The sequence below is a fragment of the Eptatretus burgeri genome, chromosome 18, assembly GCF_056783735.1.
Source record: "Eptatretus burgeri isolate ZD-2024b chromosome 18, Ebu_testis_v1, whole genome shotgun sequence".
Lineage (NCBI taxonomy): Eukaryota > Metazoa > Chordata > Myxini > Myxiniformes > Myxinidae > Eptatretus > Eptatretus burgeri.
Window position 1 is genome coordinate 11613029 of NC_140978.1, and position 16759 is coordinate 11629787.

General features: G+C 44.0%; 3 protein-coding genes and 1 pseudogene across 3 annotated transcripts; 2 read left to right on the forward strand and 2 right to left on the reverse strand.

Moving 5' to 3' along the window:
• Positions 1–957: 957 nt before the first annotated feature.
• On the reverse strand, positions 958–1549 carry LOC147008589 (histone H3). The gene has a single exon (XM_085863646.1). It carries the CDS (start codon positions 1440–1442, stop codon positions 1032–1034), a length of 411 nt encoding a protein of 136 aa, XP_085719772.1. The 5' UTR covers positions 1443–1549; the 3' UTR covers positions 958–1031.
• Positions 1550–7773: 6224 nt separating this feature from the next.
• Positions 7774–8182, forward strand: LOC147008590 (histone H4). Its single transcript, XM_085864622.1, has one exon. It carries the CDS (start codon positions 7810–7812, stop codon positions 8119–8121), a length of 312 nt encoding a protein of 103 aa, XP_085720748.1. The 5' UTR covers positions 7774–7809; the 3' UTR covers positions 8122–8182.
• A 1075-nt stretch (positions 8183–9257) lies between these two features.
• On the forward strand, positions 9258–10550 carry LOC147008591 (histone H2AX-like). The gene has a single exon (XM_085864621.1). It carries the CDS (start codon positions 10024–10026, stop codon positions 10396–10398), a length of 375 nt encoding a protein of 124 aa, XP_085720747.1. The 5' UTR covers positions 9258–10023; the 3' UTR covers positions 10399–10550.
• LOC147008592 (histone H2B 1/2-like) lies at positions 9286–9895 on the reverse strand (annotated as a pseudogene).
• Positions 10551–16759: the final 6209 nt, after the last annotated feature.

The window sequence follows — 16759 nt, forward strand, 5'->3', positions numbered from 1 at the left end:
TTTGGTCACACAAAACACTGCCCAGAGACAACCGAGGAGTTTTGGAATACTCAAGACTTCTGGTAATCTCAGTTCCGAGCTGTTTAAATTTAAATTCCACTGTTTAAATTATTTTACAATTCAAATAAAGTTACGAACTCCGCCCAGAAAGTCCTGAAATTAAATTAAATGAATTCATCGGAATTGAGCACAAACTGCAGAATTGAGCTGAACATCAGTTCTGAATGTGAAAAGAAGTGTCCGGACGTCGCCGGGCGGTGTTGAGTTCGACACCAACCATTGGATAGATATAACGAGAGTAACTCTTGATCTCAAGTCTATTTCATAAAATCCTTCATCTCATCCGATGATGTGACGTCCTGTAATTTAAATAAACGTGTAGTGAGGTGTGACTTGTTTTATTTGTGGTTTATCTTTCGGTTCCTCTTTGGAAGAGCCAGTGCAAGTAAACTGTGTGATCCCACTCAAGGCCCAAGAGGTCTCCCACACTATTCCTCCACAACGGCTCCTTTCAGAGCCACCTAAAACTTTCCCGAAACACCATCAGCGACACACTATCACCGTTTACCTTTACCTGTTAAACCTGGTGCCACGTGAGAGGAGAGCCCAAATACGATGTTTTGTCCTTCCTTTACACTTGGTCTCCTCACTCCGAACACGCAACATTTATGAACCGTGCACTGTACACATACAGTATATGCATCTCTTCAATGTATGAACCCCAGTATTCAATAATTTAGCCCTGACGATATTTAATGGAACCATCCTAAACCCTCGTCACATGGAGACACTGCCAGTCCGTGTCTTGTCCATCAAAACTCCCTCTCCGTGTCTCCATTTATTCCCGTCTTTGTTTAAAACAAACCAAAGTTCTTCACAAATCATATTTCCATCTGATCCATGTACACAAAGGTATTCATTGGTTGTGAGTTGTGTGAAAGGTCGATTACACTTTCAAGAAAGGTGTGGTGGCTCTGAAAAGAGCCGTTGGTTGTGGTGGAGTCTGTATCCACAGTCTTGAGACGAGCGGATCAAGCTCGCTCTCCGCGGATACGTCGAGCCAGCTGGATGTCCTTGGGCATGATGGTGACACGCTTGGCGTGAATGGCGCACAAATTCGTGTCCTCAAACAGACCCACGAGGTAGGCCTCACTCGCCTCCTGCAGCGCCATCACCGCAGAACTCTGGAATCGCAAGTCAGTCTTGAAATCCTGTGCGATTTCACGGACGAGGCGCTGAAACGGCAGCTTGCGAATGAGCAGCTCGGTGGACTTTTGGTAGCGACGGATCTCACGCAGCGCCACAGTTCCGGGCCGGTAACGATGCGGTTTCTTCACACCACCTGTGGCTGGAGCGCTTTTCCGCGCCGCCTTGGTCGCCAACTGTTTTCGCGGCGCCTTTCCACCAGTCGATTTACGGGCGGTCTGCTTGGTTCGGGCCATGGTGAAAAAACACCAACAAACTGGAAACGAAACGGCAGAAAATGAAGTGTGGTAATTTTAATCGGGCGGTTCGATTTTATTTGCGTCGCGAGACCTTCGCCCGTTTGCCATTGGCTGACTCACAACCTTTCTCATTCGCTGAAGAATTAAGCCCCACCTACCGCCTCCACCATTGGTCGAAATTTCAATCTCCGCTCTCCATTGGCTGAAAGCCGAGCCCGATGTGATCCGATCCGCGAGGGAAAGCTCCGTCCGCCCTCCTTCGCTCGTTTCTCCCACCAATATCAACCCTGAGCCCCTTTCGGCCTGTTCACCGCGTCCATGAACGAAAAGAGCAAAAAGAACGTCCTTGCTGAATGTGTGTGTGTGTGTGTGTGTGTGTGTGTGTGTTTATGTCTGTGTATGTGTGTATATATGTGTGTATATATGTGTGTGTGTGTGTGTGTGTGGCCGTGTGTGTGTTTATGTATGTATATGTGTGTGTGTGTATATGTGTGTATGTGTGTGCGTATGTGTGTGTATATATGTGTGTGTGCATATGTGTGTGTATGTGTGTGTGTGCGTATGTATGTGTGTATGTGTGTGTATATGTGTGCATGTGTCTGTGTATGTATATGTGTATGTGTGTGTGTGTGTGTGTGTGTGTGTGTGTGTGTGTGTGTGTGTGTGTGTGTGTGTGTACATGTGTGTTTGTTTGAGTGTATGTGTGTATGCATGTGTGTTTGTGTGTGTATATGTCTGTGTATGTGTGTATGTATGTGTGTGTGTGTGTGTGTGTGTGTGTGTGTGGCCGTGTGTGGGTTTATGTATGTATATGTGTGTGTGTATATGTGTGTATGTGTGTGCGTATGTGTGTGTATATGTGTGTGTGCATATGTGGGTGTGTGTGTGTGTGTGCGTATGTATATGTGTATGTGTGTGTATATGTGTGCATGTGTCTGTGTATGTATATGTGTATGTGTGTGTGTGTGTGTGTGTGTGTGTGTGTGTGTGTGTGTGTGTGTGTGTGTGTGTGTGTGTGTGTGTGTGTGTGTGTGTGTGTGTGTGTGTGTGTGTGTGTGTGTGTGTGTGTGTGTGTGTGTGTGTGTGTGTGTGTGTGTGTGTGTGTGTGTGTGTGTGTGTGTGTGTGTCAGTGTTTGTTATCTCCATTCGTAGGTTTCAGAAGGTGGGAACAACTCAAAATAACCTCTTTTTTCAGGGAAGGATCACGATTCATGAACCAAATTGTGAAACTTCGTTCTTATCGCCTCGTTCCAAGGGCTCCATCAAGATCTTCACTCCACCTCTGAGAGCCTCCGTTTGTCGGTCGTTGCTCCCGGAATGATATTTAAATATTCAGTCAGGGTTTTCTTTATCGTTCCTGTAGCTCATACGATCACTGGTATAATTTCAGCTTTTTCACAGTTACAAGTTCTTTTAACCTCATTTTTCAGATCCTGGTATTTGGTGATTTTCATGATTTCTGTTGAATTTAGTCCAAAGTCAATGGGAACTGAAACGTCCATCAACAATGATGACTTTTCCTTTTTGTGTTTGAGCACCATGTCCGGACGCAGTGCGTTGTTTGCAATGTCCACACTTGATGGGATCGTGTATGTTCATGTGTGTGACACGCTTCATCATCAGTGGACTTTTATAAATCCGCGGGCACGAGCCGCACGCGTGTGACCATGGGCCGAGTTGCACGACTATTGGCAGGTGCCGCACCGCGGAGCACCTCTCCCTCCAACGTCTTGTCATCCGTGATCACGACATGTTCATTAATTATGAAGGATTGGATTTGGTTTGTGTTTCCATGATTGTTGTGAAACCGGAATGTTGAAATGTTTACAGATGTACTTGTGGATTACTCCACAGACGCTGTCGTGTCTTCCTGTGTACAAGTGTTCTGACATGAGTTTTTGACATCCCGAAAGGAGGTGACTGGTACTTTGTGTTTCTACCCGAGAAAACCTGCACTTGTTCGATTGGCTCAATCCCACCATTTTCTTTAAAAGCATTGGTTGTGTCCTTGTTCTCCCACCAATATCAACCCTGAGCCCCTTTCGGCCTGTTCACCGCGTCCATGAACGAAAAGAGCAAAAAGAACGTCCTTGCTGAATGTGTGTGTATGTGCATCTTGGGCATTTATGATTACTCATTCTCCATCCCAACTAATTTAACCTCTTCGAAGCTCTCCATTCCAAAGAACATTCCTTATCAATTGCTATTCTGTCAAGATCTTTATAATTCTTTCTGCTCTTTTGTCATTCTCCCATTTGTCAGAGTATATCTGCTGATATTTATTTTTGTGGTTGTTTCTTTTTGTCTTTGCAATCATTGAACTATATTTCTCCCTGTACCACCTTGTATTTACCTTGATTAAAGGACAGGTGCCAGGTGTTTGATGAGACTTGCATTGTCCAAGTCCTTCTATAATACCCGCATTGTGCAAATATCGCGACGCCTCGCCCCGCCGACTCTGTGATGATGATGATGACGTGGAGAAGCGGACGTGGTAGAAATCAACGTCGACGTTCACTGACTGTGATGATGATGATGTGAGGAGCGGACGTGGTAGAAATTAACGTCGACGTTCACTGACTGTGATGATGATGACGTGAGGAGCGGACGTGGTAGAAATCAACGTCGACGTTCACAGACTCTGTGATGATGATGTCGTGGAGGAGCGGACGTGGTAGAAATCAACGTCGACGATCGGAAAACCATGAGAGGTGTTTCCTCGGATCCGTTTGTGTTTCTTCCGTCACTTTCAGATCTGAAATTCACGTGAATGATAATTCCATGCAAAATGTGCACAACCGTTTCAGGTGCAAGTACATGTTGGCAAACGACATTTTCAATTCTCTGGACCTTTTGCCGTGTTTCACGGACCGACACGGCAAATCGAAGATCTGCTTTGACAGAACATTGCTTACTCGGACACGTTCTCGGGCTTCGACCAAGACGTTTCTTCACTCAAGCTGTGATTTTCACGAGAGAAAATACCTTACTTCATATGACTCAAACGTCATAACGTTCAAGGTGAAATGTACACCTGTCTGTGGTCACCTTTGCAAGACATTCAAAAAAACAAGAAAAACACCGCTTTTCCGAGGCTCGAGTCGAGGTCATCTTGCCATGGACCAGCACGAATGTCAAAATACTTGGTTACCAACAGCACGCGGCGATGAACAATGCTGAGAACATTTTCTTTATCCAAACGTGACCGATCGTTGACCCCCGTTTCTCCCTGTTCTTGTGTCGTGCTTCATGTGAGGTCCTGGTTGTGTCCCGATCTTGTAAACGAAACTGTTGCGATTTCTCATTGACACTTGACTGGTCAAATTCATTGCATGGCGTCCAAGGTAGGTGCAAGGATGCAGCAACTTCAACGGTCTTCCACGGGTTTAGGTGGGTTGCGATGAGAGTAAGGCAGAGGTCTGTAACTCAATGAGTAGTTGAGGCATGACATGCTCTCTCATGAAAGGTCGTGGTAACGGAAACAGTCGATAAGTTTAAATTCGAATTACATTGACACCTGGAAGTATTGAAGATAGAGGGGTATCGGGATGTTGACAGGACATTTAGATAGCATGGATAGATGATTGTGTGCATCTGTGATGAGTGTTGCCTGTTGGGTCTCGTCAAGGGGACTGTGGTTGATGTTGTATTTCCCCATTCCTGGGAAATAATAAAACAACAGAAGAACAAACATTTTGAATTTTCTTTTTTATATGAATTGGTCTGGTGTTGATGGAGCGCAGTCATGATGGCCCGAATGGCCTCCTCCTGTGTCTAATAACCTTGTCTTTCAATGAAACGGAGTGATGATAGCCGAGTGATGATCACTGCTTGAACAACACGAGCATTCATTGTGTTTGAACCTCAACGAGTTGACATTTGCAAAACAACAATCGAGGGTTCAACGAAGTTAATGTCGTTTGTCCGGATAAAAGAAGGAGTCTTACTTTTCTTAAGGAGAATTGCCAATAGCTGAGAGTATCTATCAAGGAGGTGAGGAAGGGCTTTTGCAGAAGATCCAGGTTGGAGTGGAGGAAGTAAAGGAACAACTCGGTAATCTAAGAGAATATAAGGCTCCTGGTCCAGATAATATGCAACCGAGAGTATTGATGGAGGTGGCTGAGCAGGTAAGCGAGATGTTAACGGATATTTTCAATAGATCATTGGAGTCAGGAAAGGTACCGGAGGATTGGAGAGTATCAAATGCAACACCATTATTTAAGAAAGGATCCAGAGAAGAATTGGGAAACTATAGACCTGTTAGTTTGACTTCAGGTGTGGGGAAGGTTTTGGAGTCATTAATTATGGACCAGATGAGGTACCATTTAAATAATTACAAACTAATTAAAGGTAGTCAGCATGGGTTTATCAAAGGTAGTTCCTGTTTAACAAATCTTTTAGAGTTCTCTGAAGCAGTGCCTGATTATGTGGATGAGGGAAAGGCAGTGGACATAGTATATCTTGACTTTGAGAAAGCATTTGATAAGTTACCACATCGGAGGTTGTTAGCCAAAGTGAGGGCTTGTGGGGTGGCTGGTCAGGTGGCTAACTAGACTGCAAACTGGCTTAGTGGTCGGAAGCAAAGAGTGGCTGTGAGTGGGAGGATGTCTTGCTGGGAGGATGTAAGTCACGGAGTACCTCAGGGATCAGTACTCGGGGCATTACTATTCATTGCTTACATCAACGATTTGGATAATGGGGTAAAGAGTAAGCTCTCCAAATTTGCAGATGACACAAGGCTTGGAGGTAAGGTGGATAGCAGAGGGGCTGGTGAACAGATTTTGGAAAGTTTTGATACTTGTTTAGATTGGGCAAAAGATTGGCAGATGGAATTTAACCTGAGCAAGTGTAAGTTGTTGGGGATGGGAAAGAACAAATAAAATAGAGATTACAGGATTACAGGATTACAGGAGAATGCTATCCGTGACGCAAGGGGTAATTTTGGAGCGTGTCACACAGGAGAAGGATCTGGGGATGGTAATAGATACGGGATGTAAGCCGGCAACACAATGCTGGGCTGGTGTGGAATTGCTTTCCCTTTTTACCTTTACATGTAGGTAAAGCAAATCGGGTTTTATGTTGTATTCAGAGGGGAATAATTTATAAATCAAAAGAGGTGGTGTTAACGTTGTATAGGAATTTAGTGAGGGTCACATCTAGAATATTGTGTGCAGTTCTGGTCACCACAGTTCCAGAAGGACATATATGCCACCGAGAAGGTTCAATGCAGGGCTACTCGATTGATTCTGGGCCAAGCTGGACTCACCTATGAGGAGTGGCTGAAGGAGACAGGGCTTTATTCACTATAACAGAGGCGGTTGCGAGGAGATGTGATGGAGATGTTTAAGATAATGAAAGGTACAGATAAAATATGGGCAGATTAATTATTATTCAACAGAGAAGACAGTGATAGGACCAGTGATAGGGTAGCCTGAGAGTAAAGAAGAGGAGAGTTAAGATGGTAGTAAGGCAGGGGACTTTCACTCAGAGATTAGTTAATGCATGGAAAGGTAGTGGCAGCAGAAACAGTAGATAAGTTTAAATTAGAATTAGATAGGTACCTGGAAGTTATGGAGGTAGAGGGGTGTGGGGATGTTGAGAAGATTTTTCGGTAGTTTGAGCATTGCTGGGTGATTGTGCACATGTGTACAGAGTGCTGTTGGTTGGGGTAAGTCCGGGGAGGGTGGGGGGTTGTGTGGTTGATGTTCTGTTTTTAACCAAGCCCAAAGGGGAAGAAGCAAAAATACAAAAACTACAGAAACTAAAATAAAATTTAAAAAAACAACAACAAAAAACAATTTTTCATGTATTTAAAAACTTTTTTTCCATTTTCTTCCTTGGATCTTGTGTCGATAAATGAGTGTGGTGTTCACACAGGAATGATGGGCTGAATGTCCTCCACCTGTGTTACATTTCCTTGTATTTAATATCCAAACGATCAACAAAATATCCTTCGATTACTTTGAAACGTATTTGTAACTGAGGCGATGTGTGTGTTCGTTGTTTATTTTCCAAAGTTCTGCAGTTCAAGTTGTGGACAGAATGAAATCATCAATTGCTGGCTTTGTAAGTAAAACCTCCTTTCGTAAGATTCCGGGTTCATTTGAGTTCGAGTGAGTGTTTCACAAAGCGGAACGAGGAAGTGCGCGGCAAGAGAGGTCAAAGGTGAAAGGGCACGAAAAGCACGTGCGCACAATCTTACCCCCAGAGAAAATAATTAAATGTTGGAGGTAAAGGTTAAAGGTCAAAGATCAAATGGTGATATCAAGCTCTCCACCAATAGAAACCCTCGGTTCTCTCACCATATAAACACGTGAACGTTCGTTGTTTGATTCATTCCGCTTTGGGTTGAAACGTTCTCGCCATGTCTGGACGGGGTAAAGGAGGAAAGGGTCTCGGAAAAGGAGGCGCGAAACGTCATCGCAAGGTTCTCCGTGATAACATCCAGGGAATCACAAAGCCGGCTATCCGTCGTCTTGCCCGTCGTGGTGGGGTGAAACGTATCTCGGGTCTCATCTACGAGGAAACCCGCGGAGTTCTCAAGGTCTTCCTGGAGAATGTTATCCGTGACGCCGTTACCTACACGGAGCATGCCAAGCGGAAGACCGTCACCGCCATGGACGTGGTGTACGCCCTGAAACGCCAGGGCCGTACACTCTACGGTTTCGGTGGTTAAACATCCTGGAGGTGGTGTTCGTCATTATCCACAACAAAACGGCTCTTTTCAGAGCCACCAACTCGTTCATGAAGGAGCTTCAGGCGTCTTGAACTTTGTGTGTAACGTGGAATAAATGGTGTGAATAGCTCGGTTTGTTACTTCAAAAATCAAAGATTTTTCAAGGATATTGGTTTTTTGATTTTATCGTCTACAGGTCCACAATTCCAAACCGGTCGTCATGAAACTTTACTAAGTTGTGGAGGTACTGTAGTCCCAACTGAGAAGCCTCTTGATTTTCAGGGTAAAGGTCATCTTGAGGTCAGGTTTTTAAAAAATAATTTTTCATCCGATTCACTTGAAAATTGAACAAGATTTTCTCATTGCATCGCTGGATCGGGTAAGGAACTTTTTCAAATCAAAGGCCAAACTTCCAACATCAAATTTTAACTGAAAAATCGTCAATTTACATCCGATTAACTTGATAATTAAACGGTATTTCCATAATCCATCACTGAATAGGAAAAACTAATATTTCGTTGTCAAAAGGTCAACTCAAATTCAAGTTTTCAAAATCTTCAATTTAAATCTGAGAAATAATCAATTTTCATCCGATTGACCTGAGCTTTGATTCAGAGTATCAATTTTAATCTTCATGAAACGGATAATTTGATGTATCTATGGCAACGTTTGGAGTGGGGGGGGGGGATTTTTCAAGTGTTGTGCTCTGGATGTCTTTTTCTTATTCTTATTACTTTGGTTTTCACGAGGTGAATGGGTCAAATATTCCGCTTCACATGTAAGAGGTAGTGGTGGGTCGCGGTTTTGAAAAGATTGTATCGATAACCGAGGGGATTGTAAATCACATGAACAATCCATGTTAATGTTCATCACGGTTCCACCTTTCACTTATCTACATTATTACCTGAAATGGACTTTCACATGAACCACCTCACATATGACGTGACGTGGCTCCTCCACCAAGGACACGAGAAGTGAAAGTCGAACTCAATTCAAGAAACGTTTGAATGGCTGAAAAGAGCCGTTTGGGGATTGGGATTACAACCACGTGGTGCGAGAAACACGTGGTGCGAGAAACACGTGGTGCGAGACCGACGTGGTGCGAGAAACACGTGGTGCGAGACCCACGTGGTGCGAGAAACACGTGGTTCGAGTCCGAGCAGCTCACTTGGAGCCGGTGTACTTGTTCGCGGCCTTCGTCCCTTCGGACACGGCGTGTTTGGGCGTGTTTGGCCAACTCCCCGGGAAGGACCAAGCGCACTGCCGTCTGGATGTCCCGCGATGTCCCCGTGGAACGCTTGTTGTAATGTGTCAGACGAGACGCCTCGGACGAGATCCGCTCGAACATGTCGTTTCCGAATGAATTCATGATGCTCATCCCTTTGTAAGAAACACCGTGTCGGGGTGAACTTGTTTGAGAACCTTGTAGATGTAAATACCGAAGCTTTCCCATTTTGCGATGGCGGCGTTTACGGTTTGACTTTCTCGTCAATTTGGAAGCGGTTTTCTTCGATCCCTTCTTTGGTTCGAGCTGCCTGGGAGGTTCCGAGGAGGCATCACCGGCAGAGGGTAAAATAACGATTTTAAATGATCGCTGAGACAATAACGAACGTTGGGTCGACCAAACGAATATTTCTTATAAGGGGTGTGGGTATGTAAATAAATGGATCACATCGCCTTGGAGGCGGAACGCAGTCTGGTATTGGTCGAGCAAGACTCTCTGCTATTGGATGAAACCAGAGTGGGCGTGTGCCACGTTTGATCCGATCTCCATTACATAAAGTCCGACATCTCAGTATTTCCTCAGATGTTCTGTAGTTTAAACGTGTCGTGAGTGAGTCCTGACTTGTTTTATTTGTGGTTCATTTTTCGGTTCCTCGTCGGGTGTAAAGTGAAAACATCATGTCTGGACGTGGTAAGGGTGGTGCAAAGACTCGGGCCAAGGCCAAGACACGTTCTTCCCGTGCCGGACTGCAGTTCCCCGTGGGCCGTGTCCACAGACTTCTCCGCAAAGGAAGCTACGCCGAACGTGTCGGTGCCGGCGCTCCCGTCTATCTGGCGGCTGTGCTCGAGTACTTGTCTGCCGAGATCCTGGAGCTCGCCGGCAACGCAGCACGTGATAACAAGAAAAGTCGCATCATCCCACGTCATTTGCAGCTCGCCATCCGCAACGATGAGGAGTTGAACAAACTGCTGGGCGGCGTTACGATCGCGCAAGGTGGTGTCCTGCCAAACATCCAGGCCGTGCTGCTGCCAAAGAAGAGCCAGGGCAAGTAAACGGTGTGGCCTCACTCGAGGCCCTTAGAGCTCTCCCGCTCTCTTCCTCCACAACGGCTCTTTTCAGAGCCACCTAAAACTTTCCTGAATCAGCATCAACGATACACGATAACCGTTTACCTGTAAACCCTGTGAAAAGGGGGGGGGGGCAGAAAAAGGAGGTGGGAGAGCGAGAGGAGGGAACAAATCGTGGGGGAAGGGAAAACAGACGTTGGAGCGTTTTGCTCGGGGTTATTAACCTGTAGTCCATGGACCCCTTTGTGGTCTGTAGATGGGCTTCAGAGGGTCCGTGAACCAGGCACATAAAAATTATTTAAAATTTATTTTCCCTTGCTTTTTATAAAAAGTTTTAGTTTTTGTCTGTGTACAGGATATGTATTTATTCTTGCTTATGAAGACGAGTATATATCTGTAAGATAGGTTGAAATGGGATGCCACTGAATGTACACAGTCAGGTAACATACAGTCGTCATCGCCGTCAAGTTATGACTTCTAGAATAGTTCCCATCGATAGAAATTGGAAGAAAATGTACCCTGCCCCAGATTTTAGCACTGGCCGCAAGACCTCATGTTTACAGTTTGGTATCGTCGTCTGCACGACCGCCACCAAGTGCCACTCAATAATGAAGTCCTTATTTCTCACTTTCCACAGCTTGTCACGACTCAGGAATCTTCTCATATACTGGTGAGGTTTAATACTTTATCTTACAGTATCTTCATTTCCATGGTTTTTTATACGCCCGATATATATATATATATATATATATATATATATATATATATATATACATATATATATATATATATATATATATATATATATATATATATATATATATATATATATATATGTACGTGTCCATAAAAAAAAATAATAAATAAATAAACCACACAGGCCGTTTCTTCACTCTCACGTGCCCGTACGTGCGTGACCCGGAAGTTCGAAATTATTCCCAGTCGCGATTATTCGCAATTTATTTTTAATACCCAATTATTCAATTTGTGCCAACGTATTTTACCTTTTCGCAATGTCGTGGGCAATGAAAAACAAAAAGAGAAGAGAGAGAAAAAAATTTACTTCCTGGTTCGGAGCATACCAGCACTCTGATGTTCCCGAAATTTATACACCGTCTAATATGAAAACGATCATAACTTGGGCCATTGTGTTTATCTATAAATGCGCATAAGAAATCGAGAAATTATTAAAATACACGAAGTCATCACTCTCCGGAAGTCCGTACGTTGTAACCCGTAATGGGGAACGTGGCTGTGCTTCCCTTCCCCATCGGCCACGCCCACACAACAAAGTGTCTTCCCATTGGTTTGGTAAATAAATGGCCATAACTTGGGAAGCACTTGTCCGATTAATATTAAACCTTGAAAAGGCACATCCTCAGGTCCCCAGCAATATACCTGGCAAGTTTCAAATAGATCAGACCAGAGGTTGTCGAGAAACAGCGGTCACACACACACACACACACACACACACACACACACACACACACACACACACACACACACACACACACACACACACACACACACACACACACACACACACACACACACACACACACACACACACATTGCTGGAATTATAGATAGATTAAAATATCGGTGCGTATTATGTGATACCGGTCGTCCGTCCGTTCCTGTCCGCACTCTAACTCCCAAAGTTTTCAACTTTCACGTTTCATATTTGGTACATAGGTACAGATTGTGGAGACGGAGACTGTGGAGACACATACGTCCGTCATCTAAAGTGGTTGCCATGGCAACCAGGATGCTGTTTTCCATGTCGTCGCACAATTCTGAATATACCTTCTTGTTTTATTTTAAGAGGCAGCTCCATGAAATTTTATCACATGATAGAGGACTTCCTTCTGAATCTAGAAAGTGTTCACACATTCTTGTAGCTACTATATTGGTCAAGATATGAGGGAACATGTGTCCGTTTTAGGGGTCTGAACACCATCATTTTTGCACATCCACGCTAGAAGCTCATTTCAAAATTGAAAGACCAATCGTTAAAGCCTTCACACATTCTGAACTACCCCTCCATTAGGACTTGCATGCAAATTTTTCAGCTTCCTACACCCTTTCTCAGGCCATCAAACAGGCTCCTGCAAGTGGAAAAATCACTCGTATGACAGACAGGCTGTGTAAAATGATTGATTTTCCCGCATAATGTTTTTATTTTAAGAGGCAGCTCCATGAAATTTTAACACATGATAGAGGACCTCCTTCTGAATCTAGAACGTGTTCACTCGTTCTTGTAGCTACTATATTTGTCAATATATGAGTGAAAATGTGAGCATTTTAGGGGTCTGAATCCCATCATTTTTACACATCCATGCCAGAAGCCCATTTTGAAACTTCATCACTTAGAGGCTCCTGCTTTGCACACAATGTACAACATGTATGTTAGAACTGGCATGCTAGATTTCAGCTTTCTATCCCATTCCTAACCCCATTTAACAGGCTCCTGTAAGTGGAAAAATCATTCATACTAGCCGAAACCCCGTCACAGACGGATTCCGTTCATTCATCCACCCTCACCAGGTCACCCACACTCGAGGGACATGGACTAGACAGGGCGTGCTTGCCCCCGCCTACTCATCCCCTGCCCCGTTCCCCCCCCCCGCCATCAATTTGCTTACCCCCACCCAAAAATTTAATTACCCCGCCCCGCCTCTTCACTCCCACCCCCCGTCTCTTGATTCCCCGCACCACTTGCCCCGCCCCCTGTCCACCCCCTCACACTCAACCCCGCCTAATTCATCCCAGCCCCCGCCTCTTTACTCGCTGCCCCCGTCTCTTCATCCCCCGCCCCCGCCTCTTCACTCCTCGCCCCCGTCTCAACAAAAAGTGTTTATTCTGCTTCAGAGTTGAAAGTTGACTCTTGCCACTATGTGCGATGCACTCTTACAGGTACGAAATCTCTTTCAGTCCAGGTCACAGTACCGAGAAAAACGTGACGCGACCGCTAGGAGGAGCACAAAATTGGTCCTTCAGTATTAATATATAGAAGATACAATGTTTCTTGTTACATTTTTGTGTCAAATTCACATTCTGAGGTAGTCAGCATGTGCAGAAGAGGGTTTTACATTGCAGACACTATTTTCGAGGAGTGGAATTGCACCTCTCAGCGGTAACGGTCTGTCGACGACAGACGTAATGACATCAGCGAATGACCGATGATGTCATGACGTCCTGACGCCTCTCAGCAATGACGTCACATCGCCATGTAAACGAATGTAAAACGAAAAGTGGTTATTCTGCTTCAGAGTTGAAGTTTGACTATTGCCACTATGTGTGATGCACTCTTACAGGTACGAAGTTTCTTTCAGTCCAGGTCACAGTACCGAGAAAAACGTGACGCGACCTCCAGGAGGAGCACAAAATTGGTCCTTCAGTATTAATATATAGATGACAGGCCATGTAAAATGATTGTTTTTCCCGCATCATGTTTTTATTTTATGATGATAGAGAACCTCCTGCTGAATCTAGAAAGTGTTCACTCGTTCTTGTAGCTACTATATTTGTCAAGGTATGAGTGAAAATGTGTCCATTTTAGGGGTCTGAATACCATCATTTTTGCACATCCATGCCAGAAGCCCATTTTGAAACTTCATCACTTAGAGGCTTGTGCTTTGCACATAATGTACTACATGTATGTTAGAACTGGCATGCTAAATATCAGCTTCCTATACCATTCCTAATCCAATTTAACAAACTCCTGTAGGTAGAAGGGTCACTCGTGTGACAGGCCGTGTAAAATGATTGTTCTTCCCGCATAATGTTTTTGTTGTTGGAGGAGGCAGCTCCATGAAATTTTGGCACATGGTGGAGGACTTCCATCTGAATCCAGAAAGTGTTCACTCATTCTTGTTAATAATGTGTCGGTGAGGTGTTTTTATTATATATATTTATATATATATATATATATATATATATATATATATATATATATATATATATATATATATATATATCGGGGCGTATTATGTGATACCCGTCGTCCGTCCATCCGTCCGTCCGTCCGTTCCTGTCCACACTCTAACTCCCAAAGTTTTCAACTTTCACATTTCATATCTGGTACATAGGTACAGACTGTGGAGACGGTGTGTCGTGACATACGTTCGTCATCTAAAGTGGTTGCCATGGCAACCAGGATGCTGTTTTCTATGTAGTAGCACAATTCTATATATACCTTCTTGTTCGGGCGTATATTGTGCTCACTTGAGCTCTTGTTCCCTTATACAATTATACTGTATATTCAATTACCCATCAATATATACTGAACAAAAATATAAACGCACCAAGCGATTGTTACTATTTTACCTCGAACTCATTAATACTAAATCTTCACAACAATTTGGTTATAGAATCCATGACAATTGAGCATTAAATTTCAAAGAGTTCCTTGAGAATTCTGGCGACAGTCTTTGCGCTACAACAGCCGACACAACCGAGGTGTCACTGTCAGAGTTCACACAGTCAGTAGCGGGTGTTGGCCTCCCTCAAGCGGTTTCGCACCGTCTGGGCTGAAATGCGCCTGTTATGCAGCCCGACAGTCTCATCGGCAGTCCTCGTGGCCGGTCGGAGTCGATCCCGGAGATGTTGCAGCCTCATGTGACGATCCTGACCGGCGGTGGTCACACGTGGTCGCCGGGCATGTGGGCGGTTCACGGTGCTTCCAGTCTCTCTGAGGCGCGTTCTCAGGCGGCTAATGGTGGAGTGGTGGACATTGAAGTGTGCTGCAACGGCCCGTACTGACGTCCCAGCATTCAGCATGCCAATGGCACGCTCCCTCAAGATTTGTGACATCTGTGGCATGTTGACATTTGGCACCAGTCCACATTTTGGGGAGGCCTTTTATAGGGCAAGCTATAGGGAGTGTTTGTGTCCTGGTCACGCTCACTGACCATCACTCTGTCAAGCCCCATGGTGCTCATGGGAAGGATTACTCAACGTGTGAGTCCACACACTCAGAGTGGTCAATTTCAATGGGAACATCTGTCTTGAGCAAAACAAAGGAACCATTGCTCAAACATATCATCGGTTTGACCATTTTTCCATAATGGCAATCTTGACTTAGATATTTAGGTTGGTGCGTTTATATTTTTGTTCAGTATAATTTTTTCCATCGACCTACGTCACACACTGGCTCTGATTTTCCTTCCTGCTTGTCATGTTTTTATCTGCATTTATTTTCGACATTACAATATACTGTATATCTTTCATCCATATTTTAATAGATAAATAATGCATGAAACTGAATATAAATATTGGGGTACCATGTTTTTCTCCATTTCCTTCCATTCGAAGATAATTACATACCCCATACCCAGGTATTATCATTAATTTGGAGTAGAATCAGTGAGCTTATCTCATATTTCAGGGGACTCTATCTTAATGTATGCTCATGTTGACATATCATGTACCCAGGATGAGTGAACAATTCCTTTGAGCATGCCATTGTTGTTGCCTTTTGACCCAGTCACGAAAAATGTGTTTTTGTTTTGTTTCGTGTGTGACCAGCAGTTGATCCTGCAGATCCGAGATTTAATGAAAAGCATGCCTCAATTATGTTTCGTACACACAGCTGGCCTAAACTTATAAATTTAATTTTTGTTCACTGGTTACTGCTTTCCATATAAATTACGTTTTATTTCTTTTATTATTATTTCTTTTTTTTATATTTTTTTGCAGACCGAGCTTAAGTTGGAAATGTCGACGAAAAAGAAGTACGATTAAGCCTACGTACCCTTTGGTTTTACTTACATCACTGAACGTGATGGGACACAAAAGCCACAGTGTTTCTTGTGTGGCAAGGTTCTTGCCAATGGAAGCATGAAGCCACACAAAGCTGAAGGAGCACCTCACGTCTGTCCATCCTGAAAATACATCGAACAGTGTGGATCTTTTTCGTGCAAAGAAGGGCTCGATTTGAAAAGGTTAGAACTTTGCCAAAACTTGGAATTGCCCCAACACAATAGCCTTGTCTTGAAGCATCCTACAAGGTTGCTTATCGCATTGCCAAACAAAAGAAGCCACACACAATTAGAGAGACTTTAGTAAAGCCATGTGCCCTGGACATGGTCAAGCTGGTTTGTGGATTGGAGCCGAGGAAGAAAATTGAAGCAGTGTCTTTGTCAAATGATGTCATACATGCCAGAATAGTTGATATTTCTTGTAATATTTTGAAGCAGTCATGGAGGAATTGGCAGCTATGCCATTTCCCTTCAGTATGCAACTGGATGAAAGTACTGACATCTCTCAGTGTAGCCAGCTCCTTGTTTTCATCCGTTATGTGCATGCTGATGCCATCAAAGAAGAATTCCTATTTTCTGAGCCC

Coding starts and splice junctions, on each gene's coding strand:
- LOC147008589 (XM_085863646.1), bottom strand. CDS start 1,442: ATGGCCCGAACCAAGCAGACCGCCCGTAAATCGACTGGTGGAAAGGCG.
- LOC147008590 (XM_085864622.1), top strand. CDS start 7,810: ATGTCTGGACGGGGTAAAGGAGGAAAGGGTCTCGGAAAAGGAGGCGCG.
- LOC147008591 (XM_085864621.1), top strand. CDS start 10,024: ATGTCTGGACGTGGTAAGGGTGGTGCAAAGACTCGGGCCAAGGCCAAG.